Source organism: Anolis carolinensis, chromosome 4 (assembly GCF_035594765.1).
Source record: "Anolis carolinensis isolate JA03-04 chromosome 4, rAnoCar3.1.pri, whole genome shotgun sequence".
NCBI classification, from domain to species: Eukaryota; Metazoa; Chordata; class Lepidosauria; order Squamata; family Dactyloidae; genus Anolis; species Anolis carolinensis.
The window spans coordinates 46541997-46560784 of record NC_085844.1 but is presented as its reverse complement, the minus strand read 5'-3'; the positions used below and the strand labels follow the sequence as shown (position 1 = coordinate 46560784).

General features: G+C 41.5%; 1 protein-coding gene across 6 annotated transcripts in view; it reads left to right on the top strand.

Moving 5' to 3' along the window:
• lyn (LYN proto-oncogene, Src family tyrosine kinase) overlaps window positions 1-18405 on the top strand; it is a 58038-nt gene extending 39633 nt beyond the window's left edge. For all 6 annotated transcript variants that reach the window (XM_062980352.1, XM_008116177.3, XM_008116175.3 and 3 more), the window contains 4 exons: window positions 5544-5620; window positions 13908-14061; window positions 14941-15072; window positions 16248-18405. In XM_062980352.1, the coding sequence (XP_062836422.1) occupies window positions 5544-5620; window positions 13908-14061; window positions 14941-15072; window positions 16248-16450 (566 nt within the window). In that variant the 3' untranslated portion in view covers window positions 16451-18405. The remainder of the gene's footprint in view (window positions 1-5543; window positions 5621-13907; window positions 14062-14940; window positions 15073-16247) is intronic.
• Window positions 18406-18788: the final 383 nt, after the last annotated feature.

Below are 18788 nucleotides of genomic sequence, written 5' to 3'. Positions count from 1 at the left end.
AGGCTCGTAAACACTCAAAAGCAATGTGTGCGCCACCCATGCATGTAACCAGGGCACCTGTGGTGATGGGGGAAGAGCCCATGGAGCTTGGGGTCTTTAAAAAGCTGTCTACAGAGGAAAAGAGCCGTAGGAGGCAGCTGGGCTTGTGTTTGTACTGTGGGAATGCTGGGCATTTTGCCAAAAATTGTAATGTGAAACCTTCCCAGCTTTCGGGAAAAGGCCAGCCCTAGTGCGACGTGAGTCCAACGCACTAGGGCTCCTCAAGCAGTCAACTGAGGGGAGGAAGCATGTTTTCGTACCCATTACATTATCTGTTGGGGGAAGGGAACTTGTTTCTACTTTGGCACTGCTGGACTCAGGGGCTACGGTCTCCTATGTAGATATTGAGTTTGCTAAGAAGCATGGCATTCCTAGAGTGCGCAAGGCATGCGACGTGTGGGTGGAAGGAGCAGATGGGAGACTGCTGGAGACTGGGGTGGTTAACCATGAAACCTCAGCAGTAACGTGGGAGGTGCAGGGAGTAACGGGAACGTTTGTGTGGGATATTACGAGCTTGCCTAGATATGATGTGATCCTGGGGATGGATTGGCTAGCTGTAGTAAACCCACATGTAGATTGGGCAACACGTAAAGTGATCTTAAAGAGGCAGGATTGTTGCACTCTAAATGTTACTCATTCTGATATGGAGGGAGTGCCTGCTGAGTATGGGGAGTTCTCTGATGTATTTTGTAAAAGAGAAGCGGACAAATTACCACCGCACAGGCCATATGATTGCGCCATCAAGTTGGCAGAAGGTGCGAAACTGCCAGCAGGGAGGCTGTATGCCTTGACTGTACCGGAAAGGCAAGCTTTGCGGGAGTTTCTAGATGAAAATTTAGCCAAGGGGTTTATTCGCCCATCTAGTTCTCCAACTGCGGCACCGGTATTCTTTGTAGCCAAAAAGACTGGGGAACTTAGGTTGGTCTGCGATTATCGGATCCTAAACAAATACACCATTCGGGATAGGTACCCGCTGCCTTTAATCTCGGAACTGTTATCAAGGGTGCAAGGGGCTAAGGTCTTTACCAAGCTTGACCTGCGGGGGGCCTATAACTTAATCCGTATACGGGAAGGGGATGAATGGAAGACGGCATTTAACACGTGTTTCGGATGCCACGAGTTCCGAGTCATGCCTTTTGGGCTTTGTAATGCTCCTGCGGTATTCCAGAGGTTCATGAACGATGTGTTCAGGGACCTAATTGACCAATTTTTAGTGATTTATTTGGATGATATCTTGATTTTTTCTAAGGACGAGAAAGAACATCGTCAACATGTCAAGCAGGTTCTGCACCGACTGCGGGCTAATGGGCTTTTCGCCAAGGCTTCCAAGTGCGTCTTTCATGTGCCTGAAGTGGAGTTCCTAGGTCATGTAGTGTCAGGTAGGGAACTTAAAATGGACCCACATAAGGTTGACGCCGTCAACTCGTGGCAGGAGCTGAAGACTAAGAAGGATGTACAAAGGTTCTTGGGTTTCGCTAATTACTACCGGGAGTTTATTCCGAATTTTGCAAAGCTCACGGTACCTTTGACGCAGCTTCTGCGCAAGAAACAGCCATTTGTGTGGGGGCGGGAAGCTCACGAGGCGTTTCTACAACTAAAGTCTAGTTTTCAATCGGACAACATACTAACCCATCCTGATGTTGACAGACCGTTCGTGGTAGAAGCGGACGCTTCTAGCTACGCGTTGGGGGCTGTATTGTCTCAGAAGGATTCCTCAGGGACCTTGCGTCCCTGTGGATTTTACTCGCGGCAACTAACACCCTTCGAGCAGAACTATACCATATGGGAGAAGGAGTTGTTGGCGATTAAGGTGGCGTTTGAGGTGTGGCGGCACTGGCTTGAAGGGGCACGGCACCAGATCGTGGTCAGATCTGATCACAAGAACTTAGAGCACTTGCAAACAGCAAAGAAGTTAAACCAGCGTCAAATCCGCTGGGCTTTGTTTTTCTCCAGGTTTAACTTCAAGGTGCAGTTCGTGGAGGGGAAGGCAAACTTGCGGGCCGATGCTTTATCCCGCAAGCCGGAATTTAAGACCAATGAGCAGGTAGTATGTCAGACCATCTTGCCTACTGCCTCTCTGTGTGTTGTAGATAATGAGCTTGGGTTACATGACCAGATCCTTGAGGCTCAGAAGGATGATGTGTGGACTCAGGAACAACTGATGCTGCTCTCTGCAGGTAACCGTACCATACTGCCGCATCTCCAGGATCAAGACGGGGTATTGGTGCGTAGGGGGCAGGTTTACGTACCAGTAGGGACCCTCAGGTTGGAGGTGATTAGAGCCCACCATGACGAACCCATGGCTGGGCACTTTGGCAGGTTCAAGACCGTACAGCTTATCACCAGGAGCTACTGGTGGCCAAAGATGCGGCAAGACATTCTGCGCTTTTGTGACAGCTGCGCCGTTTGTCAGCAGAGTAAGACGCCTGTTGGGCGCCCTAGAGGGTTGTTATCGTCTTTACCTGTTCCGGAGAGGCCATGGCAAATCATTTCCATGGATTTTATTTCAGATTTGCCTAAGTCTGGGGGTTATACTTGTATTTGGGTGGTGGTGGATTTATTTAGTAAACTGGCTCATTTTATTCCTTGTTCAACCATTCCGGCGGCCCCTACGTTGGCCTTACTATTTACAAAGCACATCTATCGTTTGCACGGAGCACCCGAGGTGATTATTTCAGATAGGGCTCCGCAATTTGTGTCACGCTTTTGGAAACACTTCCATGAGTGTTTGGGGACTAAGTTAAACGTGTCTTCAGCTTTCCATCCGCAAACGGATGGACAGTCGGAACGGGTTAATGGGCTCTTAGAGCAGTATCTGCGTTGTTTTTGTTTAGATCAACCCACGGCTTGGGTAAAGTGGTTACCGGTGGCGGAATTTGCTTACAACAATGCGGTGCACACGTCTAGTCAGCATACGCCATTTGAGCTAACTTATGGTTTTCACCCACGGGGAGGTGTGGCGCCGTCGACCAATGTGGTCTCTTCGGACCCTGTGTACCGCTCTTCGGAAATGGCTGCATTGCATGATGTTGCCCGTCGCTTACTGTTGGAAGCTAAGGCAACGCAGAAGACTCAGGCTGACCGCCACAGGCAGGCAGGGGAGGAGTTGGAAGAAGGGGATTTGGTGTGGTTATCTTCCAAACATATTAAACAGGCTGGGGGAAAGTTTGCGCCTCGGTATTTGGGTCCCTTTCCTATCGTTAAAAAGATTTCTTCTGTTGCGTTTCGTTTGCGTTTACCGTCTAGTTTAAAGGTCCATCCAGTCTTTCATCGTTCGCTGTTGAAACTTGATACCTCTAGTCGTCGTGGTGCTATAGCGGAGGGTATCACTGCCACTTCTCCGCCATCGGGGGAGGAGGCCTTTGTGAGAGGGGATAGTGTTATGATTGAGCCTCATGGCTCTGTTACTGACAGACGTGGGCGTAAGACTCCTCGAGAGTCAGATACTCTCGAGGAGCGAGAGAGAAAAAGACTGCGAGACATATTTGCAGCACCATCTGACGAGGAGTCTTTCGAAGGGTTTACGGAGAGAATGGAGGAGGGGCTGGTTAGCTCAGAGGAGGATGAGATGGATTGGACTCGGGTAAGGGAGGAAGTGGGTGCCACTGGCCATGATGGGACAGAAGATGAATGGGGACCTTCAGGATTAGACCCATGGTTTAGCTGGAGGGATGGGACGGGATCCACAGCTGGAGATGCTGTTGGGCGTAGTCAGAGGTGTTCCAGCTCTGACGAGGAAAGTGATGAGGAAACGCCCGGGTTAAGGAGGACAGCTGACAGTGATGAAGATTTGTAACTGGCATAAAATGGGGCTTGAGAGCAATTGCAAATTGCGTTGGGCAAGGTAATCTGGGCAAACGCTTGGGATCCGTGTGTGTGTGGGACGCTTCCCTGAAGACTTGTGTGCTTTCCTGTGCTGTGACGTAAGTTGATTGGAATCCAGGGTCAGACGGCGGGAGGGATTGTGTGGGCATTTGTTTGTGCAAACCTGTGCTTACTCTTATTAGCTTGACCTTCCGTCGTCTTCTTGACGGACGCCATCTCCTGCTTTGAGAACTCGGACTGAACTGACCACGGCTTGTCTTCCCCCCTTCTTGGACTTGGAAAAACTACAAACGTCTGCTTCTGGCTTTGATCTACGGAACGGAACTGGTCTACTCAACTGCTACAATCCTTGGCTGATTTACTCGTGTTGGAGATCCTGTCTGCTGTGTGTGTGGGGGAGCGACGCAAGTTACTCTAAGCACAGTGTTGGCAGCAGAGAGGAATCTGCTGCCAATTAGTTGCATTCTTTGTATCTTTTGTTCCTTGGCTTTCGTTTCGTTTATACCCAGGCTGAAGCAAGCAGTTTGTTTTTACCCGGATTAAACTCCGGTTTAATCCGGTTTATCTTTTGAACATTTACTTTTGCCCCTTTTTGCTCCTAAAGGCAAAAACTGCCTGGCCCTTGTGTTTTACGGGCATTTTTGAGTTCTGTAATCTAATAAACTCTGTTACTTTGAATCTTGTGGCGTTCTGTCCTTGACAGCCTTAGTGTAACAAAAATTTTACAAACCCATTTATTTTAAAATTTAAATGGTCTTTTAATAATTGTTCTCTAGAACTGGAGACATATCATTGCTAAAGTTCAGGTCCTGAAAGACTGCTTTCTGCATACAGCTACAGATGGGATGACCCTTAAATGCAGCACATTTTGATACTGGTTGTGTCAGGTTAAGCAGCTAGTTTATTGAGTCTTCTTTATAACAAATTGAAATAATTTTCAGTAGATAAGCTTCCAGTGAGTGATCTTGAGATACCAAAAAGGGTTTAATTTCTATTATAAAATCATAATTCAGATTTCTTTTCGATGTACTATTACTTGAGCTTACCTAGTTCAAACTATGGTTTGCTTTAATTGTAGCCAATGGTTCAAATCCGGGTAGCAGGGTGAGCTCCTGCTGTTAGCCCCAGCTTCTGCCAACCTGGCAATTCAAAAACATGAAAATGTGAGTAGATCAAAAAGTGCTGCTGTGGCGGAAAGGTAACGGTGCTCCATGCAGTCATGCCGGCCACATGACCTTGGAGGTGTCTATGGACAATGCCGGCTCTTCAGCTTAGAAATGAAGATGAGCACCAATGAGTCGGACACAACTAGACTTGATGTCGGGAAAACCTTTACCTTTACCTAATATAGTTTACATTTAGTTATATTTGACAGCAGCACCCAACCAACAACAAAAAAATAAATAAATCAGAATGTATGTTTTCAAGAAGGTTTGCAAATCAATGGCTTGATTCAAATGTATTAATTTGATTTGTATCTCACCTTTCTCCTAGCTCTGGGACCCAAGTCATTTGCTGTGAGTCTGTCTGGGAGAAAGATGGAATACATTGCAAAAACATACATAAATTACTCCTAGCTTAACATATGCATAAATGAATGTATCTCTTTCCCTTAAACATTAGCACTATGTGCTGTGTTTACATTTCTTACCAGATTGTGTTATACTTTATCTCTATAGGCAGCTTACTGGATTTTCTGAAGAGCCCAGAGGGTGGGAAAGTACTGCTTCCAAAGCTCATTGACTTCTCTGCTCAGGTAAATGTGTATGTTTGTGTGTGTGTGTGTGTGTGTGTGTGTATTTCTGAAGTGTTGTCTGTCTGGCAAAAACATTTGGGAAAGTCACATTCTTATGTTGCAACATTAATATTATATAATACAAACAGTATTCACCACAAGAGGAATGTAATTATTTTAAGTGTTTACATAGAGAAAGAGGAGAGAGAGAGATACACTTAAACCTATTTTATACCTCTTTTGGTGAATTATAACTATTATAAGTTGCAACATCAGATTGTTATTTTTCTAAATATTTCTGCCTTGATGAAACAATGCTTGGAAAAAATAACCTATTCCATGCCAGCACCATCTCTGAACTGAATCACATTCAAAATGAAACATGTGATATACATGTGGTTGGCCTGAAGCTATGACTCATTTTTACAGGTGCCCAGGTGGACTGAAGCAAGTATTATTCTTAAAAGCTTGGTTTGATTTCCTTCTTTTGGATTCTGAATGTTTGTTTTTAAATGGGTTTCTCCTGTTGTTGTGGCCCTTTAGATAATTATTCCTGATTTATATGAGTACATGGTATTATCTCCTACCAGTTATGGGTTAGTCAAGGAGAGTTTGAGAGTACAGTTGTGGGTCAGCTGTAGGTGGAATAATATAAATCACTAAACTGTATAAATAGACACCAAAGTGCACCTCATTGAGGAATGTAATGCACCCAAGATACCATGTACAGTCGCTTTATTATGCATAAACTCAAGTTTGATTATGAATTTGCAGTTCCTTCACTCACAGAGCTATTGCCTGTCTGTTTGTCTCTGACTTCTTCAATTCTTGGCTCAATTGCTCTGATCTCAGGGAACAGTATCAAACAGTATCTGACTGGGAAGGGAGGGGAGAGACAAAGCACAGCTGCTGTCCTTGGGAAAACAGTCTACTTCTTGTATCCAGTAGGTAGACCCCAAAATATCAAACTCTGGAAGCCCTGTCCCAACATCTCTGTAAACATGACAGGCTTTCTCTGTAGCAGTTCCCTGACTGTAAAACTCCACCTAGCAGACAGCTAAGATTCTGCTGTTTTGCATGGCTCTTGGCATTTCTTCTCTGTTTTAACTGTCCTATTTTAATTTATGTTAAAAGGGTATCTTATCTATGTCTCTTATTTTTAAATTTTTAATTTTTTTTAAAATACACAGTACGAATGCAATGTCAATATAGATACATTATCAATATAGTTACATCCTTGAGGGACCACATCTCCTTCTAGCACCCCACTCGAGCCCTGAGATCCTCAGGAGAGGCCCTTCTCTCGGTGCCACCATCATCGCAGGTGCATTTGCTGGGAACAAGAGAGAGGGCCTTTTCGGTTGTGGCCCCGTGGCTCTGGAACTCCCTCCCTAATGAGGCACAATTGGCCTCCTCTTTACTGGTCTTTTGATCGCAAGTTAAAACTTTTCTGTGAAGTCAGGCCTTCCCAGATGAAAATAGGCACTGCCAGTCTGATAAATGTTTTGATAGTACTTGAAAAATAATTTCAGTGGCCGGAGGTTATGGATAGCTTTAAATGGTGCTTGCAAAGTGAGCAAAGGTGGAGCTGGATTGTGGCATCCCCACATGTCCTTTAGTCTAGAGACACAGCCACAATGCCATGCAAACCTTTAAGAATTGCATTTCCTTATTAAAATAGACTTCTTGAATATGTTTTTTCAGTCTAGTACAGAACAGGAAACAACATTATTCTTTATAATCCACACTTTATGGGGTCCTTGACCCTTTCTGCTGATACAGAGGAGGATTCAAACTGTTTTGCCAAAGCAGTTAAAGACCTCCACAGAGGTGAGATCTTTACTACAGAGGAAAAATGCAAAGAGGCAGAAGGTGGGGAAGGAAAGAGCAAGAGGAAGCCATTATATCTGTGGTTGTTCAGCAAGCTGTTGCATCTTCCTTATTTTTGTAAATGCCTTTTGTTTGCTTTAGAACAAATTGCAGTGATCAGACTACACCTACTCTCTTTTGTGTTGATTCTGAAAGAAAGCACAATGAAAGGGGGGGAAATATAAAGAGAAGAAAGGGAACACTGAGATCCCGGGCTTGGTTTTATTTTTTAAAAAGAATCCCATTAAAACCAATGTTTACCACAGGGCATAAGGCTCTAGAGCAATATATCCTGTAACAAATATCCTTTGAACATGACCTTAATTTCCTGTTGCAAACGTTGACCCTATTTTGCCCTAAAATTGTTGTCATAGTAACAGAATCATCTTCTTTTTAAAAAACTAGATTTCTCTCCTCTGTTCAGCTTCCTGCTTTTTACTGTGAGTTATGTGTTTGTTAAAAATTACAGAGTAGCTCACAATTTATATGCAATTGTTTTGTAACAATCTAACTTTAAATATTTTACAAACCTAATTTACAATAATACTTTGCAGACATTTAGATCCAAATGCATATTTCCGCTTTATTCTGCAAAGTCCAGATCATTTTCCTTATGGCCAGCTTTTACCATGGATAGGTTACGTATCCTCAAAAACATTGGCAACTCATCTTTTGGCAGAATATTAGTATTCAGTGATCATGCACCAGTTTTGAAAACATCTTTATTTACAGGACACTCTACAGCTGTTGCTATGCTTACTATCTGATATGTGAAATCTGCTGGAAAAGAAGTGGAATGTGTGGTGGCTTGGTTTTTCTTGGATTAATGTGCATTTACACCTTCAAACATTTTCTGTTCATTCTGAATCAAGTGTTTTGAGGGTTAAAAATTAATGCAGTATACCCGTATTTACTTTAGTCTAATGTGTCATCAAATCTAATGCACACCTCAATTTTCAAAACCCTGAAACCAAAAAATATTTGCTGCCAAATGTAATGCGCAGTGGCAAAAAGTGCACTCTTTATAATTTAGAAGATGAATGCTTTCAGCAATTGAAAGGAAAACTTTGGATGCATCTATGCCAGGCATGGGCAAACTAAGGCCTGCAGGCTGGATACGTCCCTCTGGACACTTATGCTCGACCCTCATAATGCTGGGAGCCTTCTGGAGTGCTCTTAGCCTGCTGCGTATCTTCCTGCATGTGGCACCACTGCCTGGGGGAGGAGGTAAGCGGGGGCTGAGGGAGCTCCAAAGCCCCTTCACCCGCCACCTGCCTCTCCCTTTTCCTGGCACCAAGAGAGCCATGGCCCCATCCTCATGCCGGTAGAAGCCTGGCCCAGGGGAGGAGGTAAGTGGGGGCTCACCCGCCGCCTGCCTTTCCCTTCTCCTGGCGTTATGACAAGGTGTCCTGATGCTGGCAGAAGGGAGAAGCAGACAGGAGCTGAGAGACTTCCAAAGCCTCAGCCTCCTCCCAGCATAAGGATGGGGTGAGCATCTTCATTCTTACACTGGGAGGAAAGCCAGAGGTGATATGGCCCCACCCCTCCTGCCCCTTGCCCCTCCAGTCCCCTGCCCCATCCCCTCCTTGGCTCGCCTCACCCCAGCCTCACCTCCTCCTGGGCCTGCCTCTACCCCAACCCCACCTCCTCTCAGGCTCACACCGCCCCCAACCTCGCCTCCTCCCGGACCCGCCCCACCCTCCCTCCTGGCCCAGCCCTCCAGCCCAGCCCAGCCCTTTTGGCCGGGCTCGGCATGCGGCCCCAAAGCAAAAACATTTGCCCATGCCTGATCTATGCTGGAGAATAAATCCACTTTTATTGCCTTAGTTCAATGCTGTGGAATCATGGGGGCTATCTTTTTACAAGGTCTTGAGCCTTCTCTGCCAAAGACTTCTGATGGCTCACTAAACTACAAATCCAAGAATCTTAGACTATTGAGCTGTGGCCATTAAATGTGAGATGATGTCCCTCAAAAAGGAGCTCCAGGGACTCCCGAGGCAGCTTCCCTCTTGGCTTTGGTAGCGCACTAAGATTACAATATTATGCTAATCTAACGTGCACCTTAATTTAGGAGAGGTAATTTCGCCAAAAAAAGATTAGCATTAGAATCGAATAAATACAGCACTATACATACATAAATGTTTGTCTAAACCATTGTAGTAAAGGAGCTTCTGCAAATTGCTGGACTGCTTGAAAAACCTCCAGTAACTTCTAGCATTCAGATGGGTTTTAAAACAGAAAGTTGGGAGAGGAGAGGAAACTAGCAACTCTAATCATAATTATCCACTTCTACAAAGAATGCGAACTGTAAATGTAACTAGTTTTATTTGAAAAGTAACTTTCCAAGCTATGTTGTGAGAGTCACCATACCTGGGGCTACTTGTTTATAGCATTCTGATGTTTTGTTTTAAGTAACAAAAAGTAATTCTTAACTGCTTTTGAATAATGACAGGAGAAATAGTTTATTTTGAAATTTCTATTTCAAAATGACAATTAACTGCTTTTGCAGCAATACAACTGCATTTCATAGAAACATAGAGTTGGAAGAGACCTCATGGGCCAATCCAGTCCAACTCCCCGCCATGCAAGAAAAGCACAATCAATGTATCCCTGACAGATGGCCATCCAGCCTCTATTTAAAAGCCTCGAAAGAAGGAGCTTCCACCACACTCCGAGGCAGAGAGTTCCACTGTTGAACATTTCTTCTTACTGTCAGGAAGTTCTTCCTAATGTTCAGGTGGAATCTCCTTCACTATAATTTGAACCCATTGCTCCTAATTCATTTTCAAGAGTAATATTTCACATTTCTCCTGTTGTCAGGATGTTGGGAGATTGACTGGCCAGAAAAATGAGAAAAGTTGTCTTACGCTTTTAGTTAATCTCCCTACAATGTCCAGCCAGCTGCTTGTGGGAATCCCATAAGCATGAGATCAGTGTAAGGGCAACTTCCTAATCCTGCTCAACAACAAATAGATATTCAGAGGCATACAGTTCAGATGGTGTAAACAGACCAGCTCAAGACATTGGTTCTCATCTTTGAACTGTGGTAGCTGTAAACTAAATACTAGTTCATAGAACTGTCTTCTGTAAAATAGGACACATGGCCATCCTGTTTCAGACAGACACTGCTAGTCACTTTCCAGGTTCATGCAATGGTTTTGTGCAATATCTCCTTGCAAAAGACATGGTACAAAAGATGTGCACCTTTAACTGTGTGGTAGGAAGTGCCACAGTTCCTCCCCGAAAAGAGGAACAAGGAGAGTGTGCAGTTCCTTTCCTGTAGATGCTGATCTGCATATAAAATAACAAGGGGATGTTTTAAAGAGTGTGCAGATATTTATAGTATTTATTTATAGTATTTAACTCTACCATTTTCCAAGCTTGTTCAGCTCAGTTAAAACCGAATTAGATTTACCTTTTTTTTAAAAACAAACAAACATGAAAATGGAATTGTTTTGTATGCAGGTACTTCAAATTAATTTTGTAACTGACTAAGGCCTAAATCACCCAGTATTCTTAACTAGAACAATTGGAGCTATTACATAAGTTTCGATATAGAAATTTCCCATTAATTCATAAGGTCAAGGCTAGTTGAGATTAACAGTTGGATTTAGGTCTAATCTTAGTTGGATTGCTAATTGACCAGTTTGCTGAGCTCAGTGGTAAAACTTAACAGAAATATTTGTGCTGCTACATGTCTCTCGATCATCAGTCTGACCTGTACTCTCTGGATTAAAGGATACCCTTCTTGTCAATCACAGAACTATAGAGTTAGATGGGCTCCAAGAGCCATCTAGTCTAACCCCCAAAGTCAAAGCATTCCCTTCACAATAACACAGAATGATGGAAGTAACTGTCTCCTAACTAATACATTATGAACCATAAAACCTGGGAAATCAGGTCAATTTTGTGAAATAAGCTGCCTTAATTACTTTGTGCTTAGACCACAGTTCCTTTTTCTTTTTCTTTTGTCTTATCTGCCACAAGTGACACATACACTATTTTGAATAATGAGTGAACAGGAAAAAGAACAGGGAAATAGTTTGGAAAGAAGTTACCTTTTTGGGCTACAACCCCAGAATCTTTGAGCTAGCCGTAGTAGTCTGAGAATTCTTGGTATTAGTGTCCAAAAGGAATTCTGCCCCCCTTCTCAAACTGAAGAACTTTCAGTGTGTGTGTGTGTGTGTGTGTGTGTGTGTGTGTGTATGTGTGTACACACACACACACACGCACAGGACATCATCACATGCAACCCCCCATTTTTACACACTTCTAAACAATTCATAGAGGAAGTCGCATAGAACCCATCATATTTAATTACTTATTCATTTGCAGCAGTTATATTCACCCCGAAGGGGACTTAGGGTGGATCACAGAACACATATACACAAACATTCAATGCTGATTATATCAATGATAAGATAGATAGAATTATATAGGCTTTCCCATCTTTTGACATCTTTGGAGGCTGTGCTCAGTTCCGGCCACCAAGGGGTGCTGTCACTCCATCTCCCTGCTGAAGAACTTTCTTTGTTCATAAACTTCCTCCTTTTTCTGATCGAAACCCTGAGCCCAAATAAATATCTCTCTGCTTTTAATGCAGTTCCTATTTATCGACTCACATTTATTTTTGAACTGCTAGGTTGGCAGAAACTGGGCTAAAAGGTCAGGAGCTCACCCTGACCCAGGCTTTGAACTCTCTACCTTCTGGTTGGCAAGGTTATTGCAGCTTGATGATTAACCTGCTATGCTAAAGCCCAACTCATGTTGAATTGTGTAAGTGACATAGAAGAATTGGCGTTCCTTCATGTGGTCTCCTATACTTCACTTCTTTTACAAAATCCTTTAGCATGAGCCTGGAATAGTAATTTTTAATTAATGTAATCCTAAGGAATTTCACAATTGTAAAATATCACAACTTTGATTTTGCTGCATTTTCTCCTTCGTAGTAATCTAGGCTTTCGAAATGGTGCTATTACTAGCATTTTTACTTTTTTGTCATTTTTTAAACCAACTATAGGAAGTTAAAACTCTGCTTTGGGTTTCCTTGACAATAAGGAATTTGAGAAGGAAAGTAATGGAACCCATAGAAGCAGTGCCTGTCTTAAGAATAATGCCTTGTGTCTCCTCTAAGCTGATGGTTATGCTAAAAGTGGGAGTAGACAATTCTTTGTGATGGGATTAAGTAAATTCTTTCACTAATAAGCTGAATCTATATGCAAAGATGATTATTTCCCTTGCTTTCCCACATTTCCCCCAGCTCCGTCTGATGAAGTCCATAGTGAATGATGGATGGGAGACGGGGGATAGTCATACATCCAGTGCCTTCTGAATTTTTTCTCAAGGAGCTCTGGTTGGGAAAATGAGAAAAGATGGGAGGACTCTACTTACATGAGACTTCTATAAAAAGGAAGTGTCCCTTCTGCCAGCACATTTTCTCATCTTCTAGCAATGTAGCCAGGAAGGGGGTGAGAAACCTCTCTGCCTCGATCTTTTTCATTCTCTCTGAGTGGTATTGAATGGGGTCACTCAGCGCATAACCTCACAGCCATTTCCAGAGTGCCTACTCCACTGCACACTGCCATTTGCCAGGCAAAAGGCAAACGCAAAAGTTTCTGAGACATCTTTTTTACAATGGTCTTGAGGAAGTGGAGTGCGCCTCCCACTTGCTTCTCTTTTCCTTTCTTGAAGGGAAAACTCAATGAGCTCTGAATGTGGGACTAGTTCCCTTTCCTCAAAGGCAAAAAGTTTGAACTCTTGAAGTATTTCGGATTTTGAATTTCTGGACAATACCTTTAATAATGTTAACATTATCAAATATTGTTCTTTATCCGTGTCCATTCTTTACTGCATAATTTTCCATAATTTTGTTCCATAATTTTGTGGCTTACTTTTCTTATAGCAGGGGATCCAACATGGATTTAACCATTCCCTATCCTGGGACCATATTATGTCTAATTTTGTTGGCTAAGCAGGTTCAGGCCTGGTTAATATTTTGGTAGAAGTCCCCCAACAGATACCTGGTGCTGTAGGCAATATTTCAGAGGAAGACTATAGCAAATCATCTCTGACCATTTCTTTCCCCAAAAAAACTTGGAAATGAATGGAGACACCATAAGTTGACACACAACTTTAAGATGCACAGATAGAATCATACACACTGATATAAGTGAGAGTTGCGTTTTCACGTTATATGGCCATGAATATTTGTGGCCATGGCCATGAATATTTGTATGTGATGTTAACAGCCTGCCATTGGACAGTAATTCTTCATGTCCTTATTATGATTTTTCAGCTTAATGGAGGATAATAATAGCTTATGTGTAAAAATAGGAAGTGATATATTGGCAGAGCTTACTCATATTTAGAATTACTTGTGAGAGTGTGAAAGTAGCGGGAAAAATACATTAAAATTCAAGATTCTTCTTTGTTGTTACAGATTGCAGAAGGGATGGCATATATAGAAAGAAAAAACTACATACACCGGGATCTCAGAGCAGCTAATGTTCTAGTTTCAGAATCACTGATGTGCAAAATTGCTGATTTTGGACTTGCTAGAGTAATTGAAGACAATGAATATACAGCCAGAGAAGGTTTGTAACTCTTCATACTACTTAAATAATTGTATCGCCATTGTAATAATTATGCTAGTTGACACTTGGTTAATTATTTCTAATGAAATGTGTCTCTATCTCTATTTCTAGTGAAATGCAGCTCTATCTCTATTGTACTTGGCAGTCTGGAAGCAGTACATATTTTCCAGGGTGGGATAAAAAGCCAAAACTACCATAAGAGTCCACCTTCTGCTTCCACATATAGAAGATAGTCAAATTGGGAGTTGTAAATTAATTTAATACCTGAGAATAGACAATATGATCCATTATATCTGAAAATGATAGGCTTACTTAAGGGATGCAACCCATCCTGTGCCATATACATAATTCCGTCTTCTAGCTCAGGGGTAGGGAACCTATTTCAGTCAAAGGATGAAGTCAGTTTCAGGTAAGTTGTCAGGAACCACATTTCAATGATTGGTGTGACCAAAGAAAATAGATTGGTATCAAAAATGCCATTATATTTTTTGTGAAAGCTCTTACTACCAGGAATTAAACATTGAGAGAAAGATTTGGCCTTTTAGAAGGTGAAAGCTATTGAACGATTATGACATGGTGAAGATAGTGGTGCTGTCAGAGAACCAGATTGGGAAACCAGCTGTTCAGGTTCACTTATCCTAATACTCCTCTGGTTTTCCTTAGTTCCTAGCAATTGTCTGATGTGGTCACTTCATTCAAAATCACTCAAAGTAAGATTAGATTGGCCCTGGGGAGGGAAAATACAGAAACCTTCATCTTCTTACTAGTCCCATCTGCACTAGTTCTTTCATGTATATCCCTTTGAATTGCTCAGCTATTTTTATGTATAAATCATTTTAAATAACTTCATAAATTAAACCTATTTTTCTCTCCCTTTAGGTGCAAAATTTCCTATTAAGTGGACAGCACCAGAAGCCATTAACTATGGTTCTTTTACTATTAAGTCTGATGTGTGGTCCTTTGGTGTTCTTCTGTATGAAATAATTACTTATGGGAAAATTCCTTATCCAGGTATGCTCTCTTTTTGGTTTAATTCTCTACTATGTATAGTCACTCTATTCATAAAGGAGTCAAAGCTAGTTAATAATAAGCATTAAAAGTTGCTTCCTTTTGGTGAAAAGAGCAGGTATATTGGAAGAAAAGGAAGTACGCAAGGGTAAGAGTAGACAATCCTGTTAGTATTATACACAGTATAATTCCACCTGAAGCTTTTGTGTGTGGGTGTGTACTACACATATCCATACTCAGACATATAGGTTGATTATTGCAGAGGTTGTTATTCTCTTCCTCCCTCTGCAATGTTATGCTCAGTGTCCACTCTTCACATTCTGTTGCTAGAAGGGATTAGATAAGCATCTGATAATGTTCCAAAACCCAAATGCAAATTGATGGTATCATCTGTTGAGACCTCTGGAGGAACCCAGTGGATCTTGGTAAAAGATGTTCTTGGTATACTTCCGACTGTTAACTAGCAACAGAATGGATGTGCAATGGTGTGCTGTCAGAATGCAATGGTAGATTCTGGGAGTTGCAGCAGAATTTTGCATGTGGAAACCTTATGCTATGGAACATGTAGGATCTCAGCATATATGGGCTGCCTGCATATGGCTATACTAAAATAAATAAATAAAAAGAAGGTATGTTCAGATGGATGACTTCCTACTGTTGCCAGTCAAAAGATATTGTCATATGATGGTTTCTTTCTGAAAAGAAGCAATCAGCCTAGTGCCCAATTCATCAATTGAAAGAAACTTTTTGGGGGAAAACCAAGAGATCCTTGGCTTCTTGATCTTTTGAAAAACTGACCCCAGATAAGATTTTTCAGCTTATTAACTGGCCTTGGAAACCATTGAATCTCTGTGGATGGTCCTCTTTTGGTGAACAATCTGGGATAATGAAAATTAGTTAGCTAAGAGACCAAAGTTAAAGGAGCATATGTCATGAGAATATAGGAAAATTGTTTGTGTGCTTATTGATTCTGTTAAGAGGAATAGGTGTCAAATACAATTATACTTCTCTTTGCTGGAAAAAATACTTCAGAGTCATAAAAGGGGAAGCAGAGAAGTTCAATCCGAATACTATCCTCTCTAAGTCTAGACATGCAAGTATTGCTCACGCTTCTACCTATATGCTCTAACATCATCAAATCCACCAGATTAAAAAGTTGTTAATTTATATTGTTTCAGGTATGAGTAATTCTGATGTAATGGTAGCTCTTCAGCGTGGGTACCGCATGCCGCGCATGGAGGTCTGCCCAGTTGAGCTCTATGATATCATGAAAACATGCTGGAAAGATAAAGCAGAAGAGAGACCAACATTTGAATATTTACAGAGTGTCCTTGATGACTTCTACACAGCTACAGAAGGACAATACCAGCAACAGCCATAGAATGAACTCCTTTGTTTGCCTCCACTTGGCATAAACCTCTCGATAGGACAATACGGTTGAGCCAATAACTTTTGTTCATTCAAATTTCATCACTGTTTGTGGTTCTTGAAGTTGAAGGGTGCATCTCAAACAGACAGTGCAAATCATCAACATCCTGTTTCGGGATTGCAGTTTTGTATCGATGTTTTCTTTGCATTTTATGTAAATAGCTAGACAAGATAGCCTTTGACACATCACAAGACCAAAAAGCCACTTTAGTTCCAGCAAATCTATAAAGACACAGCTACAAATGTAATAAACTGAAGAAAAGATTCTCAGAATTCACACTATATCAGTGAATTCTAGGCTTGTTGAAGGGGTAAACTAAATGCTACACAAAAGATGCACACATACCCAAGTCCTCCTGAGAAAAAGTGTTCTGAACTGAAGTTGCTGAAGTCACAAAAAGCAAAAAGTACTGGATGACACCTTAGTATTTCTGTCATCTCTTTGCACTAAAATCCCCTACAGTCAACTTGTCCGTTTGGAGAACCAAGGATTTTGGGTAGAAAACCAATTTGGAGAACGAACCTTCTTTTTTCTTCAGTTTGTTAAAACTAGCTGCTGCTGCAACCTTTTCATATAAAATAATATTCATATACCTCTTCTAATTTGGAAGGCAGATCTAAGGCAGTTCTCACCTTTTGTGCCTACCAAAATGAGTTAGGTGAAGGGGCTGCTGCAGTGTCTAAGGAGCTCATCACATTGATGAGGTCCTACAGGGTGATTTGCCAGTGGTGAATCGGTGGGACAGCAGGGCAATCTCAGCAGCCTACATCACCGCAGGGCTTCCCCCTGCACTGGCCCCATGGTTTTCAGCAGAACTTTGGGTACTTCCTGTGTTCTTAACACAGCGTTGTAGGACACTTGCACCCTGGTTGATCCATGAAGCCACACCAGAAGTGAGCCTGCATCTTCTGATAGGCGGCGTGGTGAAGTCATAAGTTAGTGTAAGATGTTTGTTTTATCTGAGTAATAAAAAACTGTCTTGTACTGATGGTGCAGTGCAGAATAAGTATAATTATACTGATGTTTTGGACAATTATTGCCTAATACTAATCTCCATTGGAGTATATTAGCTATAGTCAATGGAAGTTGCAGTCCACCATTGATTGCCCACCTCTGATGTGGGATGCTAAATTGTCATCAGAAAAAAATCCTTAGGCGATCATGATTTTATGCGTATAACTGCTAGTCTTGCATCACCTCTATTCACTCTTTTATGCCAAAGCACTTTAATTTTCAGAGGCCCCATTTGAAGATCTATATGGCTTAGCTTTTTAAAATAGGAAATTTATAATGGTTACCAAAGTGTTAATGGTATTTTCTTTCAATGTTCTCTAAGGCTGCTTTTCTAAAGGCAATATTTTGAAATCCATAGTACTTAATATGCTGAAATCAACAGTGCCAAAGAGGATAGTTTCACTTTAGAATGGGCCTTGACAATATTCCCTGATTTTCCAACTACTTTTGATTTCACATTTGCCTATATCATTTTGTCAAAATGCAGTACTTTGTAAAGCACAACTGTGATTATATTCTGCATAAATGTACAAGAAGCTATTACAACCAAAGTCTTCTGTTGTGTATATATTACTTAGGACAAGGAAGAAATATACTTTAAAATCAGGCTAGGAAACATTGGTTGTAGTAAAACAGGGCTCAGGTATTTTTTTCCCTTGATCATACTAATGATTGAAAGTGCTACTGAAGAATTTGTTTAAAATGCTTACTCACACATTGGTTATTATAGGAGCATTATGATCCTAATAGTGTCCAGCTTTAAAAACAATTTTGTTTACTATTTCTAAATTGAGGGTTCTAGTTAGCAAACTGGTAACCAGATTGCTAACATGTAAATACTTTACTTTTATTCTGATTTTAATAAATACGCATTCTTGAAAAAATGAAACAAATAGATTTGAATGTGTCTTCAGTTGTTAATACATAATAGTTGACTTCCTCCTTAGGGACCAGCTGCAGCTCACTTTTTAGTAGTACTCTCTCAGAAAATACAACTTTTTTTCTGAGTCTATCGTGCTACAAAATTCTAGTACTTTCATTCAACTTTAACTGCTGTGGTTCCATCCTTTTGTATACTGGGATATCCGGTTTGAGAGATATTTAGAATTCTCAGACTGAGAACACTAGGGCCTCAAGCAAAAAATACAAAATTCCACGGGATCCGACCATGGGTATTAAATATCTCTTATCTGAAATGCCAAAATCAAGACTTGTCCACATGGGTAGCTGAGATAGACACCTTTGCTTTCTGATAAATCAATGTATGCAAACTGTT